At 38.2% G+C, this 24,673-nt stretch overlaps 1 protein-coding gene across 2 annotated transcripts in view; it reads right to left on the reverse strand.

The window, feature by feature from the left end:
- Positions 1–481: 481 nt before the first annotated feature.
- PPP2R2A (protein phosphatase 2 regulatory subunit Balpha) overlaps positions 482–24,673 on the reverse strand; it is a 42,117-nt gene continuing 17,925 nt past the window's right edge. For both annotated transcript variants that reach the window (XM_076359033.1, XM_076359032.1), the window contains exons 3-10: positions 12,205–12,302; positions 8,690–8,855; positions 8,011–8,123; positions 7,558–7,735; positions 6,461–6,625; positions 5,713–5,882; positions 4,785–4,876; positions 482–3,483 (exon numbers count right to left, since the gene is read on the reverse strand). In XM_076359033.1, the coding sequence (XP_076215148.1) occupies positions 3,204–3,483; positions 4,785–4,876; positions 5,713–5,882; positions 6,461–6,625; positions 7,558–7,735; positions 8,011–8,123; positions 8,690–8,855; positions 12,205–12,302 (1,262 nt within the window). In that variant the 3' untranslated portion in view covers positions 482–3,203. The remainder of the gene's footprint in view (positions 3,484–4,784; positions 4,877–5,712; positions 5,883–6,460; positions 6,626–7,557; positions 7,736–8,010; positions 8,124–8,689; positions 8,856–12,204; positions 12,303–24,673) is intronic.

A 24,673-nucleotide genomic window follows, 5' to 3' on the forward strand; every position in this document is an offset into this window, starting at 1 on the left:
AGTCAGATAACCAACTTACACTGAACATTAATCGTTGACAATAGGATTGCTGTGGCTTAGAGTATGGTTCTAATTTTGCAGATACCAACCACTTAAGTGGTAGTTGTTGGCATTTGGGTAGCAATCACTGGCTTCAAGACAAGATGCTAGGCAACAGAACTCCTTTTCTGTAGTTAGTCCGGTATTCAAGGACCGAGAATTGAGAATTTGCATTGGTTTCACTAGGCACCGAAGAGACCGCTGGAACCGAGCGGCTGCTTTTCTGTAACTGTGCATGCTGGTGCAGGGCACAATTACCCCAACGCCCATCCTGCCTGGCAGGCTGGCTAGGGTAAGGCCCAGAAATCACAGCACAGAAGCTAATAGAATGGAGTACCATTCAACATGCACTAGGGAAGAGATCAGTAATTGCAAAAATACCTGTAAAGAGAGAAAAGGAGAGGGACAGGAAAGAGGATAAAAAGCAACCTGACAAAGTGTATTCTATGCATACTTTTATTAATAAAATATAAGATTTACAGCATATGTCAATGGACAGTGTGCTTGGAGAATTACCTAGTTGGATAGTACGACACCAAAGTCAGTAGCTGGTTTTGGCGAGGAGAAATTAAACCTCAGATAACATGCCAGGAAATCACCGCTACTGACAAAACCAAAAATCTTTCCCAAGACTAGCTTTAAAACCCCTGAATCCATCCCAACATGCACAGCTGAGGTCCGAGAGGCAGTTTCGCTTGAATGTAGTATTGCTAGGAGGCTGCACTTTGTTCTATGTGAAATCTACCTGTTCAGTTCTGTGTCGTCTTCACATCCTCACTTCCTTTTGCATCTGTGCTAAGCAACTTTTCAGGTATTCAGTGCATCATTTGCAATATACAGGTACACACAAGAGCAGCAGTCTTGATACCACAACCCTCAGTCTTCCCCAAACAGCAGTTGTTAAACCTACGCAGTTCTTTGCAAAATGGAGATGAATTGTACCAGCTCTGATGCAAAAGCAGCATCTAATTACCTCTTTGCCCTTGCGATAAGAAAGAATAAACCTAGGCCCTGATGCTGTGAACACCTATACACATGATTAACGTTACTCAACAAGTTGTTTCCTTAACTATTAGCAAGTATCATCATTTGAGTAAAATTAGTCACATGCTATGTAAGTAGGAGTAGGGCCTACTGGTTTATTCACCCATTGGAAAACAGTTGCTGTCCCTGGGGCAGTTAATTTTTTTTTTTTTTTTTTCACAAGGCTAACAGGTGAAAAAAGGTAAAATCCTTACAAAGGCTCATGGTCAGGCATGCATGTTACAAGACAAATACTGTATTTAAGAGAACCAGATCTAATAAATATTAGAATTTTTACATTTTCAAACCACTGCACAAGAACTTAAAGAAATTAAAGTATGGTAGCAATAGTAGTCTTGTTAACAATCTCTAACCCAGCCATAATTTTACAGCAGAAACATTATCTTAGTTGATCAAATAATAGAGGCATTATAATAACTACCTATAACTAAGCCACAGAAATAATTTAAATATAGGTAACTGAAAAGTGAAAATTCTCCCAGTCAAGGTAAGTTCACGACGACTTTAAACTTCATTCTGAACATTTCCATGAAGGAAGAGTAAACCTAAAAGCACAATTAGCAAAAATATCTGAAGGTAAAAACTCATGAGCCTTATAAAGCATCAATATCTAGTTCATCTTTGGATAAGCCTTATTTGCTGAAGAGTTTAAATCTCTCAAATAACTAGGAACACTTATTTCATGCAGCTTCTGTACTCCACGTATTTCCTGATCGTTGCACCATTTAACATTTCTGTAAGTGCAACAACTTTGCAAAGCCAAAAGCCAGAAGAAACACTTGCATGGTAAAACTACATTTCCACTCAGTTACTGATAGCAATAAAATACAGAAAATAGAGCATCTCAGAATGCAGTGTAGTAATTATCTATGTAATCACTTGGTATTTTGTACTACATAACAACATACTGCCAGACAAGAATTCAAACAACTTTTTAAAAAGCCACGGGGGACTTTGTACTCTAAAGAAGGCATTAAAGGTACTGTATCCTAAAACAAGGCATTAAAGAAACCAGGATAAAACTAAACATTAAGACTTAGACCCATAAAATGGATTTTAAAACCTGAAAATTCTATTCCCGTTCCAATTTCAGCAATAGTTTAAAAAAGAGCCTTCAAGGGTACTGCAACAGTAACTGACCTGTTCAGATTACAGCAAAATCTGACAGCAGTTTATTGTTTTGGAGTGGAAGTGGTCAACGCATACTACGGCTGGTATTCTTGTCATTCATGAATGAATGCAGATACTTGTGAAATCCCTCCCTCTCTTCATTCCCATGAAAAATAATTAATACTGGTTAAAATCATTACAAAAAACATCATTTTATTTTCATGCATCTAAGGTAAAACACAGAGTATTTGTATAAAGAGGTAGATTAAAAAAAAGAAAACAGATTCTCCATTCTTTGTCACTTTTATTCAGTAGTTTGTTTGTTTTTTTTCCTTATTTTCTCTTTTTTGGTGCCAGACATGGCAAGGAGTGATTACAGTCAACTGTTTATTAAAACATTTGTTGCAACACAGACCCCCTTTACCACTGACCCCAAACGGACCCATTTCATGTGCTTTATTTTGTTTTGTTTTTTTTTTTCATTACACCACCACCAAGGCTAGGTGGAGGGGGATGAAAGGGAAAGGGGGAGTCCAGGAGGCCAGAAGGAGGACGAATGCTACAAGCCACAGCAAGAATGAGCTGTATTTAATAAAAAAAGGGGGCCACGAATGATACAGTAATGAGGTTACACAATTAAATCCCATAGCATGATTGAAGGCTTTCCCTGTGTTTGACGTCATCACAATGGAAGGCATAAAAAGTGGAGTAAACCGATGTTGATACAGTCCAATCTAGTCCATTAGGCAAGATGGTGCAAGTAGTCATTTAAATTAAAAAGTGCCCTATCCTCACCTAAATGGCTAGCAGACATGGAGAAGAACGCAGTGACGGATCAACAGAGCTTTCTCCATGTAGCTATAAAAGTGTGTTGTCATATGGCACATTTTTAAACACTGGAAAGGGGTGCCATAATGGACCTCTCATTCTCTTTTGTTTACAGGTACAAATGCTAGGTTCAACTATTTCAACTATGCAGGAAGTGGACTCTTCAGTTAGGAATGCCAACCCTAATTCATTTTGTCTTGAAATATATACAAGTTGTTTGTAGTAGCTACAGCAATGATGTTTTCCTTAGGATGCCAGGCTGTGTGTAGAATCTTCTTGTTGAAGTCTAGGCTGTCAACACTGATTTCATCCTTCTTTCGCTTACCACTTGCGCATACTTTACGTGGCTTCAAAACGGTACGGGGTTTATTGTTTTCCCGGGATGCCTCTAAGGTGATGTCTCGCTTTGTGTTTCTGTCAAACATTCTGAAGAAGTTGTTGTAAGATCCCGTCATGACAATGCTGCAGAGAGGGAGAAGGAAGGAAGTAACAGTTCAGTCGAAAATAACCTCTTTTATGAAACGTCAGGGTCCCGACTAAGATCATGCCTTATTATATAAGCAGAAAACAGGCATCCTTGCCCATACCTTCTACAATCTAAAGTGAAACTAAAGCATTTGAATGTTTTATAGATTTAAAAAAAAAAAAAAGCTATCATCTTCCTTAACTGGACCTTTTAAAGGTACACACTTTATCTAAGCACTCCAACTTCAGTGTCATCATTCAACTTGCTTCTCATGCACACATGGGGAAGTGATCTAATGAAAGCCAAATACACCGGATTTTTAGCCATATAATTTTAGTTACATGCAAGTTGCATGAATTTAGGTACTAACTAACATACCTTGTTTGTGATAATACGTTACAGAAGATCCTTATTCTGTATCACCTTTCAGTAATACACTTAGAAGTTTCCCTGTCCTTCCTTTGCCTCAAAAAAAAAATTTTAACAGATACTGAGTTAAAAAAAAAAAGCTATGTCTGACAATACTGATAGGGATACAATGAGCTGATTTAGATCTAGCAAATAAGTAGTTAATGACATGATTAAGGCAAAAGCAATAGCTGTCTTAAATGGTAGTACTGGCTAGTCAACCATGCCTGAGCGAGGCAAACTTGGCAACTCATTGTAAGAAAGAAAATTCTTAGAAGGTTTTTCCCAAGTGTTCTACCTTTTGACAAGGCAGCTTAAACAGAAAACACACAGAGAGGTTCCCCAACAGCCCTAGTGTAGATTCTTACAGTTAGAGCACCAATCAGACAACAGGGTTTGAGTACATGGGCCTTATTCCCATACAAATCATTCCAAAGTTGGATCATAACAGATGACAGAAAAAAAACCCAAAAAAACCCAGAAGATAAACACTAGGGATAATAAACCTAGTGGATTAGGGTATTGGCAGTATTTCACCAGTTAAAGTTTGCAGAAAAGCATCTCTAATCTTACTGCTTCACCCACCTCTCCAGTTTAAGTGGCTGGAACAGTTGATTAATATTTCATTCTGGCAAAGCAACAAAACTCAATTTCTAGTCAAATTCTACATCTCTTTAGTACACTAAGGCAAATCTCTGTAATCCTATGCTACAACGTCAAGCGTTAAGAGCTAATATACATACGTTAAAGTCTACTGAAGTACTAAAATACTATCCAAGCCAGTCCATGAATAAAACCAGACAGATATTTTGGGGCCATGCTTCAAACTGCCCGTTTTAAGAATAACTTGGAAAGGTCTTACATGCATATAGAGAAGAATTAAACTTGCCTGTCTGATCCATTCCAACAGCATTCAAATTTGTCAAAAATGCAATCATTCTCATACAGTGAACAAAGTTTACTTCTGAGGTATTCATGCACCTGGAAGAAAATTAATTAGATAAATGGAATGAATAGTGAACTTGCATACCTGTAAAATAATCTTCATAAATTCTGTTCCAAAAGTAGTTAAGTATCTGACAGTGCTTACACCCTATTCACAGGAGCACACACAGCTCCCTCCTCTGACTGTATGGATAAAGAGCAAAATGAACAGATGCATGAATTAACATATTCTGCTCTACAGAGATTTCGAATGAACTCAAATAGTAGCAAGTCACTTGCAGGGGAGAAAGAGACATCTCCCAATACTTGGCAATTCTTCAGAATGCTTTCCCTCTCTGAGCAGTTGTCATACCCTCACTACCCTTTTAGATATCTGAAAGGATTTATCAGACTTCGCTTCTTTCTAAAAATCATGGTTTGGTGACTGATCTTCCTCCTATGTATGATGAAGAGGATCCCTTCATGAATTTTCTTATAAAGAAAACACCACAGCGATTTTCAGTGCCAGCTAAAAACCTTTTCTGCAAAGGAAATGTTTTACCTCCTATTTTCTCCTGGAAAGAATAGGAGAATATAAAGTCAACTGAAGACTCTAAGAGAGATGTGCTATCTCACAGCTGAAGATTACCTTTCCACATTTCCATTGTGTAAGAGAGAGGCTTTTTCATACCCAAACATGGTTTTGGGTTCTGCAATCAGCCTGCAAATAGCAAGATCCTTTAGCACGTGTGCGGAACCCACAAATCTCATGGATGCTTTGCCTGGACATAGTGATCTATAAACAAAAATTTAACTGCCACATCAAGACTATTAGTAAGACTCAACATCCTTCAAGGTGTTAATTTCTAGCCTATATCATCTTCACCGAATACCTGGTATGTTTCCACAGGTCTGTTTTCCATATTTAAATCCCAGATCTTCACTGACAGGTAATCTCTAGTCATCATATATCGACCACTATGGCTAAATTTGACATCAGATATGGAAGAGATGATTTCAGAGAAAAACGATCTGTTGCTAGGATCTTCTGGTTCTTCAAACACTGTATAAAAATAAAACAGGCATTTCAATAGATAAGTTTATGTCTCTTCCCATACAAGATACACCCAAATTAGGTTTACATAGGCTTACCACATTGGGCTAGTCTGCCTGCATTATATACAATAACTTTCAATGAGAAAGCCTTATAATACAATTGCCACACTCTGAAATATTTTATTCTCATAGCAAGTCAACGTCAGCTTCTAAATAAGTGAACTACTCGCTAACATTCGGAGTTTTCATTGACACACGTAAGATATCAAGCACCAATTACAGACCAAACTCAACCAGTATTTACCTCCTGAGGTCTGCAGAAAGCCGTTCCTAGTCCTATTGTCTAGGCAGACTCCCCAGCTTAAGCTGCTAATAATTTTATTCACTACTTTTACTTTGGCAAAATAAGAATCTAAGATTTATTTAGATTTTTAGATCTAGTCAATATACTACAGAAATCCAATATAAATATATACACACACACACTTCAGTGTTTAATAGATTCTTATTGAGTGCTTAGTTTCATCTAACAGCAAGATATCATATTCCACAAAAAGACAATAAACAATGCAGGACAGAACTTACATTTTGAGTGTCTGTCACAGAGTGCTGATGCTCTCATATCACAGAGACGAATCGTTCCTTTACTGCTGCTGTATACAAACGTATTACAGCTGTTTGGGTGGAACTCTGCAGCTGTTATCACCTCTGTGAGCTCTTCCATGTTGGCAGGCTTAATATCTACAATATCTACAGCATTTTGTTAAGAAATTTTCTCCAGTTTTCATAACATTTTTCAGCTTTAAATGTATTCAGCAATGCTTCTTCAATGCTTCACCAAAGTATATCTGAAATAGCCAAACAGAATTAGAACAAGCCAATCAAAGCAAAATAATGCTTGAAATTTGGAAGCAGGACAAGACTTCCATGCCAAAGGCTGTGGGACCCAGTCACAAACTGGGCAGAAGTTAAAATCAAGTCCCACAATTTGTCTAGAAAGCAAAACCGTAACATTGCATTCTATATCAGTTTGAAGTTAATTCTTGTAACAGCACAAGCCTGCTTAATTTTTTGCTTCACTTCCACATTAATTAATCTATGTCATCCAATTTTTTTCCACATAAAACTTTATTTTGCTTAAATTCCAATTACACTACTACATTATAAAGAAGGCATGTATGACTTCTGCTCAGGATCCTGCTGATTTGTCCACAAATCTCTGCTCCCAGCAATGGGACTGAATACATACTCCTGTGATCCTACTGCCTGCAACATCTGTAGATGCACATGCGAGCAGGGCTGAGGGTTAGGTTAGGAGGTAAAAAAGAAGAAACATTGCTGAGATAAGGATGGTACTCCTCTGACTTGCTTCCTACTGCAAGTCAAGAAAATTTTCACAAGATAGTTTACTGTGATGCTGCCTTCCAGAACTGCTCATCTAACTTGAAACCTTAAGCTTTTTCTAAGAGTCTGTTTTTCACCATGCAAATGACTAGTTCTCCTTCTATTGCTTATGCTGAGCTACCTCTCCAGAAGTAAAAGTCCTTACAACTACTAGGCAGAAATAACCAGGAAATGGAGAAACATGCTATATAAAAAGCTTTTCAAGAAAGGAAAGAAAATCCAACAGTTTTGTTGTAGCCGAGCTGTTCCCATCATACAAAACAATGCAAAAAAGATACTAAAACTTCTGTCTGTAATTTCTAGGTGCCACAGGTTAATCCGCAAGTCATCTGCAGATAAGTACGTTTCATAATCGCTATTAATGGAGATGGAATTGATGTGATACGTGTGAGCATTGGCAAATATTCTTCGTGGACTAGCTTCAACCATGAGGTCCATGGGCCTGAATACTGGCACCTGCAAAATACAAAGCAATGGAAGTTTGAGATGCAAATGTACTACAAACACATTAGCACTCATAATCACAGTCCTTCAGTACACCAAGCCGATTAAAATACCTCAAAATCACCTCAGAAGTAAATGTGCCTGCCAACAGGCATCACAGAAAATGTGAAGTTAATAATCTGATGGGGCAGCTACTCACTGAGCCACAGGCTAATCTGTGTGCCGGGGGCAGAGGGAGAGGAGAAATCACTTGAGTGTGGCTAATTCACAGAGAGTGAACTACTCACCCGTAGTGTTGTAACTGTAGTAGGATCCCTATACCGTCCATCTTCTTCCTTTAAATTATAACCCTCTGGTCTTTTGTCCCTTTCACTGATTTTCCATAACTTTATTGTTTTATCTGAAATGAAACAGCCACAGTTTCAAACCAAAGCTCTAGCAAAGATACTAGTCTTCAAAGTTGATGCACTTTAACATGAAGCCTTCAAACAAGACAAGACCACCTACGTGTACCAAAAAAGACGAAAATACTGCGTGCAGAAAACAAGACAAGATAAAAAGCATTAAAAAGACCTCCTCCACAGTTTGTTCTTTTTCTAAAAGTTATAGCAAGTTTCAGTTAGAGTCAAGATTGTTATGAATGGCTAATATGAGCTCTCACACAGTTAGTTATACACATACTAAGGTACTGAATAACAGCTTAGCTAAGCCCCTTTGCTATAAAGCAACCAAATCAGAAACGACTAATATACCACCCCATGCTGTGGGGCTTCTGTACCCAGTTAAGCCAGAACAGCAGTACAGTAAAACAGCACAACTCTTGCGTAGCCACATCCCTAGATACTTGCATTTAAAACCAACTTGCTTCCAGCCTTTTGGAAGTGGAGAGGATTAGACAAAATCCTAATGGCGAACCTATGTAACAATAGGTTACCATGCAAAATTAACTATTAAGTCATAACTTACCATTTGTAGACAATAAAAACTGAGCAGCATTTTTCTGGGGTAACCACCTAATTTTGTTGATCTTCTCTTCAATTTCTAAACTTTTCAAGTAGTCAAACTCTGGTTCATGGCTTTGAAAGGTACTGTAAACATTGTATTCTCCCCTACTGTGAGACTGGGTTTTGTTCTAAAAAGAGAATTAAATGATCAAGATACGTATGCAATGTACAGAATGCTTTTCAAGGCTGCAGGCAGAAGGCAGAACTAGGTATTTATGCAGCAAGATATAGAGGCAGACTGCTAATTAGCATAAGAATAGGTTAAGACTTCTACACTCTATTGTTGCCTATGCCAGATTTGCCACAAGTATCCTTTGGTGTACAACTTGCCTTATTTTAACGAGTCTGTCGAACAGATGAAATGAGGATCATCTCTTTTGCAAGAACTTGATTAGAGTTTCTACTATTTTGGATAAGAAAGCATCAGAGAAGAGAGAGTTATCACAGCAGCTTTTGACTCCTAGAGTTTCCATAAACTCCCCTCAGCCACGTGAATACCATCTCCAGCAAGTTCTCATATTAATTCCAAGCAGCTGAACTTACAAACTAACATTTTGCCTAAACATTCTAGGCATGGTAAGTTTTCTTTAAAAAAAAAAAAAACCTCGAAAATCTTCATCATTCTCTCATCTTTAAATTTTCCACCTCTCTTTAAGGAGAATATTCCCCAAGAGAGCTACACAGCCACATGTATGGCAAATCTACTCTGTGGGTAAGTTCAGCTTGCTAGGCACACTATGGAAATCCCACGTCACCTCTAAATTTATACAAGCAGCTCCACTATTCTGGTTTATAATCTCCACGTTCCCTGAGACCTTCTAAACCGTTTAAGAAGCTTTTTCTTCCTCATTCTGGAGATGAGGGGAAAAAAGCTTAAACACCTCTGCTGAATACATCTTTGACATTAAAAGTCACACCTGCAGCTAGCCTGTTCAGGATGGAACTGTTTGGAAAACCAAAAAACCTCCAAACTTGCATGATTCCTCTTTCTAAAAGCTATGTTTTAGGCAGTAGCTTCCTAGCACTAATATTGCATTGCATGGACTGAACCTTAAATTCCCTCCAATGGGTAAGGTGACAGAAAACTGGAACAATTTCTGAAATAGTGCTCACTAGGTGCACCTGAAATTAATTCAAGCTTAATTTTGTGATATATTCCTGTTCCACCCATTTCAACAGGTTGCACCATCAGATGCCTTTCCTGTGATATGTTCTTGACTAGGGAATTTGCTCCTTCCTTCTCTTGTGTCTCTCATGTCATCCCTTAATACCTACTAAAACATACTTCTTGATATGATCCTTGCTAGCCCACATTTGTCACATTCCTTGCATCATTTTCTCTTGCTTCATACCCTTACATTAATAGCTGGCAGGAATTCTTACATTTTACAATAAGCTGTGGGGGAGGGAAAAGCAGACAAAATGCTTTGAAATAAAGTTTGGTGCTAGAATATTATACCACACCTATGAATTACACTGGCCTTCCCACCCTAGAGAATGGAAGGAACTGTGTTCTAAGTTTCAGTTAGACCTAACAAGTTAAGCAGGGTCACTGCATAGAACAGGTGACTTCTAAAGTAAATCTATTGTGCTTTAGGAAATGCTTGTCATGATTCAGGGAACTTTCCTTCAATTCCATACTTACCATAACAATTGAGTCTTAAATATACTTCTTGCGTATTCTAGTAAAACTCTGCAGGACTAGAATAATATCTAAAACCAGTAATATATGAAATCCATCCTTGGGATAAAAGCAAAATTTAAACCATCAGACCATCTCATGGCACTCAAAAAAAAAAATCAAAACAAGAAAAGGTGTTGGCCCAAGTGCCTTATGTTAAATTCCAATTTAGGTAATTACAGACTGCCTCCGCAAATTCCTCCCTCAGTTTCAATTACATACAGTATTCATTTCCTGCCTGATACTTATGTAATGTCACTTACTACGCGTTGCAGAAGGGCTGCCACATTCCAACCCAGAGGTGGCAGTGGATAAAGTTACACAAGCTTGTATAACTCTATACAGAGCACTTGTGGTTTAGTGTTTTTCTTCCTTGTATGTATGGTCTGTAAAGCACCCTGGAATGCAGTGTGATAGAAGACGGTACATAAATCCAACCAAAATACTTAAACAATTGTCTTTTAGATACTCTTACATATAAAACTTGCTCTAGACAGTCGTGCATATGGCATAACTAACTACTAATACATTAGGGAATCCAGTCCCCATTGTTCATTCCCTAAACACATCGAGGAGTCAAATTATGCCAAAAACAATTCTGTGCAACTTAATCTGATAACCCAGGTGGTTCTTACTATACCTAGATTCACAGATCATAAGGATATGAGCCATGGGTTATGCATCAAAAACAGAAGTAGTCAAGTGAGACAACTCACTTGAGAACAGGCAATTAGCTATTCAAGCTTTAAACTACATTAAAGGATCTTTAAAGGATGCAAGCTAAAACTCAAGAGTTTAAAAAAAAAAAAACACACCAAAAAACCCAACAAAACACTGCAAGAGTTTGTGCCCGAAACTACATCAAGATTACAGTAAGGATACTCTACATACTATGTTCATCTCAGACTCTGGCCAAACAGACTTAGGAAGAGGCTAGTCAGTCAGGTATATCCCACTAGATGGCACCAACTGACCAAAGTGATTTATTTGTAAAGAGAAGGTACTGCACTCTTGCAGTTGCCCGCGTACCAGCAGAAAGCAACTTGTTCTGGGGAACTCTGGAATTCTTCAGGTTTGGGATTTTTAGAATTGGAACTGAATGAACACTAAGGAAAGAAGCAGCAGCATGATTTTTCTAGGCAGTGAGATGACAGAAGTGCCTTTTTATCCTCTCCCTGAAATAAATTCTAACCAAGTCAACTTCTAACTACAGCCTTAGTTAAAAATCAAGCACTCCATCTCAGCTTTCCCACCTTTAACATGGGAGTAGAGGCCCTTTCCTAGCATTGTAAGATTTATCTGTAGAATTCTGCAAAGACCAAAAGAACAAGTACAAAATGAAAAGATACCTTTGCTACTCTGAGTCTATAATTTTACCTGATTGATATCAGAATGGAAAAGGACATCTTAGGTCACAGTTACAGACTCACTTAAGGGCAACTTTTATTTCCCCAACTACAATGAAATCTAAAATAATCATCACAGTCAAGCAGTCATTGTAAAACAACCAACTTCAGCTTCCCCAAGGTCTTTTTGTGTCCTACCTCCCCCCCTTTTTGTTTCCACTTTAAACACTCTTTAGACCACAGCTAAAGAGTGTTTAAAGATAAATTAATTTCTAAGAGTGTCACAAAGTTCTAAATGAAATTTAAGAGTGAAGAAATTATTTTAATCACTTATTACACAGGCATACACTTTGTGTGAATTTTTTTATACAAGCATGCTCCTTTTCTTTAAAAAGAAAATGAATAGAACAGAGGACAACATTAAATATACCTGAAGTAGTCAGTACTCACCTCCTGCTCCTGTTGAAAGATGACAACTCTACCTCCTTTGTCTCCTGTTGCTAACAACTCTCCAGAATGGTTAAATTCTACTGTAGAAATTATATCCGCTGCATAGGAACACAAATAAACCCCGCAAGTTAATAATTCTTCTAAATACTAAGTGGCCAAGAAAGCTAAGATTATAAGTAAAAAAGAAAATGCATACTTCAATTCAGTTTAAGTATACTTAAGTTACAAAATACAAGTAGGGATTTCTTCAAAAATATAGCAGTAATTTTTTAAAGCTGTACATTTGAAAACCATTTACTAGTTCACCATGCCAGAGTTACAAGTTCAGTGTTGTGCACTAAACTGTTTTTAAAAGTTTTATATCATCACTTAGAACTGATTTTCTGTTACGACTGCTACTCTAGAATAGTATAGAAATGGATTTTCAGTATGTACTGTAACAGCAGAGACTGTGTATATACATATTCCTGCCTTTATTTTCTCCATTCTTTCTGATAGACTATTTAAATACAATCATTACCCATATGATCTCAAAGCCTTTTTTTTTTTTTTAAAGACACTGTACAAATTTGACAACTTAAGGGCAAAACATATTAGGGTGGAGATGTTCAGACACAGTGTCTAAGGAATACAAGAATGTGGAACAAAAACAGCTACAGAAAATTAGGAAATAAATTCAACAGACTGTCTCTAAAAAACTTGAGTATCTCTTCTGGATGAGGAAGGTTTACATTACCACAAGTATTTTTATATGGGGTGCTAAAATTAAATTGTGGACATACATTGACAAAAAAAACAGTCATGCCTAGTATCAAACTGATCTGTTTAGACAGCAAAAAGGACAAATTGCAACTTAAGCTCAAGCACACCAATTCACATTTTCAAACGCACACGTGCCCCTCATACTTTCAAATAGTAGAATCGGAAGCCAAACCATTCTTTGAACACCAACTTCAAATTGCAATACAACTACAGAAATCTCATTTTCTGCAGAAGAAAGTACCGAAGATTTTTACATATGCAAGTCTTCAGGCTGTTTCGCTTTCATGTCAGTCTAATGTAGATAAACAATGTATCCACCTTTTCTATTGGATGGTTTCTTCATTCTCCCGTTTTAGAGTTTAAAAAGGTCTGGTACCTGCTCTACAGACTGAAAGCTACTGCTAAACAAAAGATACTCAGTCTGAATTTAAACAGACACTATTGTGCAGCATATCACAGAAGCTATCTTATCATAGACAGCAACAGGGTTATTTCATTTTGAAGGAGTGAAACATGCAGGATTCTCCTCTTATTCATTTAATACCAAAATGAAACTTACATCATTCTCAGGTTGTCCCAAACACATGGGCAGTGGCCTCTGAGGACATTAGCAAGCTGTTCTTTAATAACTGCATTACACAGCAGCTACAAGCATGCAGCGTTATCTGTCTGAAAACTGCACAATGCAACAACAGCCTAGACAAGCAGGCCAAACTCGGCTGAAAAATCCTCAAACAGAGGCAAAAGATGCAGAGTCAGATTCTTGGCACGAACAGGTATGTACAGCTCAGTTGCGTTTTCTAATATACAGCATTAACTGCCATATAAACAAAGGACAAAAACAAGATTATCCTATCTCCATCAACCTCCCTTGCCATGATTATCTGGCACTGCTGAAACACAAACAGGCTGAAATTTCTCAAGAACACTGTGTTACGTGTTAAGGACATAAATATGATGTAAGCTTGTACGTAGATAAACCAGGATCCAGATCACACAGAGAAACCTTGATTTGAGTGCACATCATTTCCCCCCCCCCCCCCCCCCCCCCCCGGAAGCTAACGGTTACTTTAGCCATTCATTCACGTATTTGTGAACAAGATTAAGAGATTTCTCTCACATCTGTAAGACTTCAGACTGCATGCCATTCAGATGAAGATATGGTATTCAATATATACCTTTCACAGGTGAACAGGGCATAAAGGTAACATACAATTCATCAAATCCAGTATGCAGAAAGTGTGAAATGCAAACCAAGCAATCTAATTTTGACTATTCCACAGAATGCAAACCACGTTGTTGTAATCCTCTGACAGAAGAAGAGCTTAAGGAAGTTATCAATTAATTGAAGAAAAACAAGATAACTCACCTCTCACTATTGAGAAGTATACAGAATAATTACTATTTTGAAAAACACTGAGATTTAACACTGCAAGCTAAGCCAGTCTTAAAACAGAGAAGACGATACAGCAAGTTATCAGTAGATCTAAGTGTGTGCATGTATGTGGACGGAGAACAGCAAAGAAAAATTTGCCTTAAATATCTTATATATCCATCAAAGAATAGAAGGATAAATTCATTGTAGTACTTATTTGGTGAAAGTCACTGGTAAGTTTTACAAGGTCAAAAGCCTTAGGCTTGAAGCCTTATCATTAGAACAGGCAGCAACAAAAGCCAAAAGAACCTTAAATTAAGGGATAAAACCTCCATTTTCTTAGGTCTGCTGATGTAATATATATTGAATTTATTTATACAAGTCTCATACATAGCAGAAAGCTAACCACTTTTCTGTAACAATTCTAGACATTCTCACTTTTTGCATTTATTTTAACTTTCAAGATCATCGAAGCTTGGTATCAGTCATCTCCAAGCCGATACAAGTCCTGCTTTCTCTATAGGCTCAACTGCATGAATGAACTTTCAGTACTAACATCCCCACACCTCCAACAAGTCCAGCAACCTCAGTCAGTGGTGACAAGGTACTCAAAACTCTCCAATGCCTGATCGACACTATGCAAAAGATATTTTCAAGTACTTGGATCAATTTTAAGTTAGAAACAAAATACATTCCTTAGCAGCAATCACAACAGAAAATTATCAATTAGTTTTTTTAACTCAAGCTACATATATAGAATCTGATGTGCCTTCTGCACTGTAATCTTGGACTGTTCCCTTTCCAAGGACAAAACAAGCGTGCTAAAAAAGTAGGCAGAAAAATTATTTCTGCTTAACTAGTCCCAAAACAGGGCTGAGATGCATATTTTATACAAAAATCAGTACTGCAGAGCAAAGCAGCCAATCATACATTTTAAATCCAGTAACTCACCGTTAAGAATATTGTATTCCCATACCTTGGTCAAAGAAAGAGACAGACATCAAGGCACTGGTGTTGCACTGGGCGGATGTAATAGTGTTTGAGAATTGACAGGGGAAGCATTTCATCTTCCGCAGTGCACTGATTCACTTGTGTATTGTCATCTGTATGAACACCCTCGTTGCCAAATAAAATCAATGTTATCCTTTTCTTTTCAAGTAGTAACTAAAATTCCCGTGATAGTTACATGTAGGGTTATTTTAGTCCTTCAGCGCTGCAACGGGCAAAAGAGCATCTATAGAACACACTGCCTTCTCTCTGCGTCCTCCCTTTTGTGCATGCTATTTTTGCTACAGTCTCTAGGTGGGAGTCTTGCAAACACAGAGGGCTGCTCCCACTGTCCAGAAGCTTGTAAATGATCCTTTCTGCACGCAAAGAGCACTAGGGAGAAATCTCTGAGGGAGAAGCAGATGCATAGGTGCTCTATTGTCACCAACACCAATGGCTTTTGGAAATATGATGCATTCTGTTGTTCACTGCTGAATTCATTTCAATGCCCTCCTCTTCAAGCACCAGTATCAGAGATAAATAACCACCAAAACCTTATCTGATAACCATACCCCTCACAGGATACAGTTAAATAGCATTATCTGTTAATAGACTTCCACAAAGTTACCCATGCCTTTAGAGATCAGATTTGTCTCTCTCCTCCCCCCCAAGCCTCTTGAGACATCTTTGACACCAAGATGAAGCGTGACATTTCAAGCACTGAGATTTTTAACACTACAGGGCAACAAACAACACACAAGATTAAGACATTCTGAGAAAAGTAAAAAAACAGGACAGAAATGTGCATCTACATTCCTGTAGCGTACCTCCAATACCTGTACTAAGTTTCTCCCTCTTGCATAACTTGGGACAGACAGCTCAGGGGTTACTATAGTTTTTAAAAGTACTTCTTGGCACAGATGTATACGGTTGTCCTTTAGTTCCACTTAAATATCCCTACATAGACACTTGTTGTTAACACCGTAGTAACACTTCCGAGACTACTAAGTACTTCCAAATAATGGTTTTCAGTGATCTAAAAGCAAAGAGGAAAAAAAAATTATCACCTATACAACTGGAAGTCCATTTACTGATGTCGTGCATGTACATCACCAAGGGAAAATGTTTTGCAGTAGGTTGAATGAAATGCTATAACCAAACACAGAACTACTATACAGTAGTATCCCTACCTCAAAGAAACAAAACACGCTACAGGCAAACCAAGCCAGCGATCTTAAAAATCCCACCAAACCGTAAAGAGAGGCTTCCGGTCCCTGACCTATCAGCACATGCCAACAGGGCAGAGTCCTCAAAACCTCCTGACTGTTCTTGCAGAATACAGCGGCTACAATCCAGTTTCTTACAACTGCTGTCAGGGTTGCTTTTTCTTCTGCACATGGTCTTTATTCTTCACAACCTGCTCTAAGCTTTTTACGTATTGCTTCAATGATACATCTTCACTTTAAGTGCCCCAATAGAAATCAAAACCACCACAAGGTCTGGACACTTATCTTCACTAGATTCAAGTAAGACTAGCTTTTCCCATGGTGGACACGGAGACAAGAACCTAAGAACTAAAGGAATCAAAACAAGGTGCCTAGCTTTGACAGAGAACGGGACAGGATGGGGCAGGGGGAAAAGACATTTATCTCAAAGTTTTGGTAATGCTTCAAGTCACATGTTTGCAGTTCACCATGTGAAAGGGATACATACGAGAAGCTCCCAAGCAATTCTTAACCAGTGGCAGACACACACTTCTGATTAATCATCTTGCAAGAGAACACTCAACACAAACCTAACTTCTTTCCTAGTGGGCTTCTGAAGACAACAATCAAAATTTCAGAATTTTTAGTCAATATTTATTACACCAACTTCTGCTATTTTGGGTAATTCACCTGTCATGTCAGGCAGGATACAGATGGTTTGAGAAACTGGGGCGCTGGGCCAGTGCGCTTACAAAAGATGACCAGTTCAAATGAAAATAGGCAGATTACACTGTTCAAAGATAGATGAATAAAGGAATCAGACAGATCTCAAATGCCTTTTCCTCCTTTAAAGGAAAGCAATGTTTGAAATAAGAAAAACTCAGTGACAGATATTAAAAAACATTTTCACACTTCAGGGGCCTTCCACACTTTTCAGTGAATGCTGAACAAGAACCACACACCGAGCAAGTTTTCTGAAATATTAGAGAGAGGGCTGTGCTGAAGTTTTACCACTGTCAACAAGTCTACAGAATAAGGGAATAAAACAGCTTTATCAATCCAAATAAGCAAAAAAATACTGTAATCCAATGACTTAGTTCCAGAAGGCCCACTGTGAACCTGAAAAGCAATTCTGTATTAAATTTGTTTCCAGTAATAGAATAACAGATATTTTATTAGTACAGAAGAGGCTATCTATTTTAATGTACCATGAACTTTATATAAACTCTGCTTATAAAACATGCTTGGTAGGCAAAACATGTCACCTACTCTACAGCAGCAAGTCAATCACGGCACTGAACAAAGAGCGTCTTTATTTCACCAGACCTAAAAGGTTTCTGTGCAAGTTTTTGGAATCACGTTGATCTGCTGCCTAAGCAGAGAGCAAGTAAATGAGTATGTTTACACAAGTGGAGCAATCTCCTGATGTTTCCAAGGACTGAACAAAGAATTGTAGTATTTAAAAAGCATTTTTGGTACTTCTTCATTGTTTATACACCTTCCCAGCGGCTCAAAATACCATTTCTGGAATTTTCCAAAGGAGCAATTCAAACAAATCTCGTCCATAACGTAGAGCAGATTACTTACATGTTGGTAATTCTGTCCTAAGGAGTAAAAAGACAATTCACTGACCAAATGTGGAGCCCACTTCCTCAGTTTGCCAGCCTTAAGTATAGAAGAAGCTATTTTGATCAAACTAAACATCAATTGATCATTCCAAGGATACTTCAGAAACTGTCTGGAACGGGAAACATTAAGAAACCAACTTTTAGGTTTATTATTAAAAATCAAAAAAAGCTCAAAAAGCCCCAAATGGAGGAAGCAGCACAGGAATGGATAAACATCATGAGGGATAAAGACAGTGAAATATTTGAATTCAGTGCAAAATTACTGAGCATACCTGAGCCATTCTTCCTAGATTCTCTCTAAAGATAAAGTCAACACACTCAAAACTGAGCAAGAGTATCTGTCCAGGAGAACTTGCAGACCTTAAGTGCCTGGAAATCACTTGTGAATTGTGTGATCCTTTCTAATCCAGGGTGAAGCAAAAACTTCCTGCTTCAGACTACTGAACAGATGCAACTTCCAAGAACTCAACTCAAGCCACAGCTAGCGACAGAAAGTTGTGACTTTTTATTGGACTTTCTTGTTTCCAGTAATGATTTTGTTTTGGAGTTGTGTACTTCATTGCTGAGGAAAAAAAAACAACCAAAAACAGCAGAGAAAACAAAAGCTCCTACAAGGCTTCAAATATTTTAAGCAGCTACACAATGCACTCTGAATGTCCGAGTCATCCCAATATCACTCCATTCTTTGCATTATTTTGATTTACCACACTTATCAAGAGTCCTAATATATTGTGTATTAAGTCTCTGAAGCTAGGTAGTAAAAAGTGTTAATCTCAAAGTGAACATGAAAGCTGCTTAAACAAGATTAAGAAAGAGTGACCATACATATGTGTTTGCAGAGAAGGGAGGTCCCAACACAGGATACCACAGCTACATGCGCCAGGGAAAGACTAAGAGCAAAATGGCAAGCACTGTTTAGTACTGACGGTATAAAAGAAAATACCCTCTGCATTCCAGCCTCATCCTTAATTTATGTACGTAGAGAGGGGGAAGGGAACACAAGGATTGTATACTTTAAAGTCACCATGACCAGTTTTACTATTGACTTAATTTCCCTTTTCTTCATTCACTTTCAAGAGCGATTCTCTGCATTCATTCCATCTCTCAGAAGTGACTAGGCAACAAAACCAAAGGCAGCTGGGATAAGGCATTCCTACCGTTCAGTTTACTTCAAGAGTCATTCCAGAAGTCCTTTAAATAGATCTCTTCTTTACTGGGAGAGGGCATTAAAAATATATTAATTCCTCAGAAATGAGAGGATGGGATGAAATACATGCAACACAGAAGTAAAGAAAGGGCTTCCCTTGTGGCAAAAATTTTCACTTCTGTGCCATGAAGCACTGCAAGAGCCAGCTGGTTACTTTTTCTCTCCCAAGTACCAGTCCTGCAATACTGCTGCACACAAAGAGCACACAAAGCACCTTAACAGGGAGGGGAGTGGAATTTGTATGATGGCCCGCTAGCGTCACACCGCTGCTGGCCCTACCAGTGTTAGGACACAAACATGCAGGAGCCAAAGACACAGTTCAAGCAGCAGAGAGTAATTAAGCTGGTTTTGTTGGCTTGTGCACATCTGGGAAATCTACACACAGGGAGAAAGATTTAGAGTGTTCTCTAGCATCCACGTTCATTCCAAGTGCTCCAGGACCTGTGATGCTGAAAATAAAAAACATGCAATCATTAACTCATTTTCCCCATTGATTTTGAAAGCATTCTAGTCCTGTTTGGTAAAGAGGTATTTAAATGTTGAGATTCTCCCAGTCCTATTTACATCTGTATCTATGTGTAATACACACATAAGATAAGAGTCTCCAAATAGTGAATAGATGTAGTACTTCACATCTGAAGTTCACTGCATAAACTACTCACCCTAAGTAAAATAACCAAATCTAAAACCTTGTCAAGCAGCCCTAAAACCCCATACTTTCCCTCCATTTCTTGGACTTTCCTATATTCTTATTTCTTTTCTTTTATTCACTCTTTCTTCTCCCATTCTTTGCCAATCTTTGAGGAAAAACATCACTTTCTAGAACAGGCAAGTCCTAATTCAAGTAGGAGTTCAACTTTGGATTTGAAAGCCTGAGTGATTTACTCATTATTATTACACATCTTATTTTTAACTTTCTATTCAGTTCCCTAAAATAAAGGTTGGACCCCTCCTGATAAAGCTTTTTCCTGTAGCTTCCTAAGTTACAGTAACATGACCGATGCCTACCTTGCAACTCTGGTTCAGCTCACAGTGGGCCTACAGGTAAGCACGGCTCACGTAGTATCCTTAAGTACATCACATCCTTCTGAGATTACTCTTTATGCTGTCAAATCTACATACTAGCAATGACAGTAAGAACTCTTATCACCAGCCTTCAGAAGTAGGAGCTTGAATTCAGTCACTTTTTTTAATGGAAGCAGAATCAAGACAAGCTAAGGGAAGGAACCAGTACTGTAAGACAACTATGTCATAGGATATACGTGTATTAGGATGGCTTCGAATTTACAGATGCATTTATAACATGTTCTTAGATAGCCTAGAGATAATGCAACTTAAGTACTAAGCTCAAAACAATGTTATTCTGTGGTTTTGTAACTTTATGCAAACAACTATTTTTGTTAAGCCTTCTTAGAAAACACAACAGTTTACTGAGCACCAAACTTCTATTCCCTCCCACTGAAGTAATACAGCAATACCAGCCTTAATCTTGTTGCTACTGGTTTTATGTAAGGCTAGTAATTCTCCTAAATAGCTTTACTAGGCTAAATGCTCAGCAAAGAATACAACTCCAAATCCATCTGACCTACGCAACAGAAGCTGCTCCTGTCTGCAAAGCAGTAGTGAGAAGACAACATCAGAACCGCAGAGAACAGAATTGAAATAGAAGTGACTCTCAAAACCCTTTACAAGTTGGAATAATAATGAATATGCAGATGAAGTATTTTACCAAGGTAATAGTAAAGCAGGGAACAGAATCACCATCTACCAAAATACAGTGCCTCTCATCTGAAAAAGCAGCTCCTTACACATTCAGAAACCTTTAAGTGATCCTAAGTTAATCGTGATACCAAAGCAACTTCTTCGTTTAAATACAATTCATAGAAAGCACGCTCTATGTTGAATATTATAATCTAAGTTGTATAGGGAGTAGCATAGTAAGTATTTTAATTCTTGTGTTTGGTAAACAATTGCTGTGCCTCACTGGGCAACTGCTGTTTGTGGGCCAACATTAGTGAGCTTCAACATCTCCGTTCAGGTCAAGTTTCCACCATCAAATTTATCACCAGTTTCCCCCGTGGTCCATTTTCGGACCAAGGCAAGAGGCCAACGAACAAGCGTGCTAAAACAGCAGCAACTTTCAGAAGTAGCAGAAATCACTACAGGGAACACTATAATCACCACCACCTCAAGCTTTTGTGAATGATCCCTAACACGTTTCAGCTACATTAAGCAGTTTGGTTTTTGCTAAGCTAACAGAGCTCATTAAGACCGAACTGAAGGCATTATATGAGCAAATCTGCTGGGGGGGGGGGGGCAGGCAAACAACATGCTTAGGAGCAACCACATCTCCAGACAGCACAGTTGTATTTGCAAAAGGCTATCAAGCCCACAACCAAAATGCTAATTAAGTGCATTTCTGTCTATATGTACAGTCTCCACAAGCTTACACTTACAACAGTTTCCTAAACAAGGTCAGAATGTGGCATTGCTAGAAGAGAAAGGAAATTGATTTAAACCTCAGACCACTGGCTTCCTGTCTCCATCTATAGTAGGAAATTCAAAGTCTCCAGTATACATGACTCCAAGACACCTGTGGTGGCATAGAGAAAACAGAGATGACAAACAGTAGCAAGTCAAAGCACTCTGAAAACAGATGTGTCATACACGAACGTGAGCTGATTGGTCCATGCTTCCTACAAATTCAAATGACATAAAATTGCTTTAAAGTTTGATCTTTGTGAAAGGAGTTAAAGCATTCACATTAAAAATTAGCATGAGCTTTGGGAAAGAACTTTTACACCTTAAATTGATTTAAAACTGTAATCCACCATGGAACTGGTGAAGCAACACCTGTACCACAATTACTGTAACCACTGGGCTATACCTGACTGTAGAGGTTTTATTTCCGCTCACCAAATCTGGCACTGCATTCTGTAATCCCTTTTATGCAAACTTCGTTGTAAACCTACGGAAGAAAAAAAACCTATAGGGCTAGTATATATTAGCGGAAAACAATCTTGAACTGATGCCTTGGAACCATTTCATCTAATGAGAGAATTAAATAGTTTTGGTTTTTTTTAACCCCAAATTAGTTTATTAATAAAGTGCTTCAAAAATTACTATGAAAAATCCTCTCATGTTAAACTCATAACAACAGCAGATAGAAGATTTTTCTCTATATATAAACAAATGCAAAGCTGTTTAGTTTCTGGATAGAGATCATTAACCCTCATCACCTAGATTAATTACTTTCTATTTTTAAACCTTAAGACAAGACATTACTGCAGTTCCTTTCAGAACACATGCATAGGAAACCAATAGGCAAATCCCCTTCTTCCACTAGGTGAAAGAGAATAAATTGACCACAGCAGTATCTTAGTTCACAAGAAGCTGCAAACCAACAGAGTTCCCAGTACCTTGTCTTGCCCCTAAGCTAGACATCATCTAGTTGGGAGAACGAAGTAAGGAGCAGTCAGTCTAACAGCATTCAGAGAAGCAAGAAACAAAATGCATTTACAAATCAGTCCAGATGGAAACACCGCAAAAAAACCTACTGCTGACTTGGCTGCCCACACTTAGGCACTGCATATTTAACTAATAAGGTTAACCTAGCTCCAGTATTAGTTCATGTAAAAAACATAACACACTGTGGAACTAGCGAAACATTAGTTGTAGCCCTGTTGGTACAGTTTCCAAGTCCTCTGGGAGCTGCCTTCACCTATGTATTACTAGGACCTCCGAGGGTGGGGTGTTTTTGGTTTTGGTTTGGGGTTCCCCCACCCCCACATACACCTAAGCTGACCTATCCTATGATCCTTCCCATCTTGGAATTGAGAGTGTGTGTATGTGTGTGAAGCTTCTTATAGTCCTCCACAACTCTGGAAGACTACCACTATCCAAATAATCCAATCTGCAAGTTACTGCTAAGTGGAGACATAACCAGTTCAAGACAGAGCCATTTTTCAACTCAACACAAGCTAGATTAGCCTGAAAATACCTCAAACTCAATAATAAGGGATTATTTAATACCTGACAAGTATTCCCTTGAGTCTCTAAAGGCATCCTCTGCCTTGAAACCACAAAATAGCATTGTTCTGGACTTTTACAATACCCTGTGAAAGACAACTGAACCTCAAGGTGGTCTGAAGCACCACCCAGATATTTTTAATTCAAATAGTTTTAGTCTTTGCAAGAGGCCTCTATGTTTTAACTTGAGGAACAAACCTGGTTAGGAAAGCAACAACTAAGACAATTTCGCTCTTTAGATGTTCATTACGTACATTTAGAGTTTTTCCCTTGAAGAATACCCTAAAAAATCTGTTCAAACAAATGGGATTCTACCTTACTTTATTAGTACTGCAAGCATATTTAGAAAGACTAATAGATATGCATACATACACAGGGAACATTTTACTAGGGGAAAAAGCAAATGATGAGCATTTAGTTTAAACCTCTTAATACGCATGCTTCCCCAAACTCAAGTATTCCTTAAAACATGACAGGAAGTGCCTATTTGCTTTTCCTATTCACACTAATTCAGGTCTATTGTTGGCTGAAACAAAGGTCTTTCAACCTGCATCACCCGTTCCCAGGACATTTGACACCAGTTATTAATATCATAAACATAAGAGGCATAAGTGGCAGAAATCCAGACCCACTCCTGGTACGTCTTAAATAACCTTAGAAAGGCGGGTGAATAATCTCACAGGTTGTGGAACTACATTTATTCACAACTAGGAACAAGCAGTTAAAGGTCACAGCTTCTCCTTGAGCCTGTCCATTGCAGCCACTGCAATACTATATAATAAAAAAAAAGCTCAAGTCTGTCCACAAGCTTTACTCTCTCCAACCAGCAGAACTGTTACGCTTTTAAACAAAAAGGTAATCAACAGCAAATCCAACATTTCAGCATTTTTAAATACCAGCTAGCTATTCAATGTGAAAGCTTATCATGGGGTTCAGTTTTCTGAACACCACAAAATTCAGCTGCTGAGAGCTTCCAACCTGTGAAGCTTAAATCTATTTTCAGGTGGGGAAAGGGGAAGAGAAGAGTGGCCCTCCTACTGAGGATGTGCATCAATCCCCTTTCAATTGCAATGAAAACTCCTCTTCACTCAAGGTTAGGATTATCAAAAAAAGATTGTGAACAGTAGTTTCCAGCCTCTGGATAACATCACCTTCAGAGGCTATGCACCTCTAAATTAAGTTGCTATCTATCGCTCTGTCAGAAAAGTCAGAAGCCAAAACCTTAGGCTTCAAGCAAGTGCCACAGAATTCTGGCAACCAACAAAGTCTATAACAG

This window comes from Aptenodytes patagonicus, chromosome 24, assembly GCF_965638725.1.
Source record: "Aptenodytes patagonicus chromosome 24, bAptPat1.pri.cur, whole genome shotgun sequence".
Lineage (NCBI taxonomy): Eukaryota > Metazoa > Chordata > Aves > Sphenisciformes > Spheniscidae > Aptenodytes > Aptenodytes patagonicus.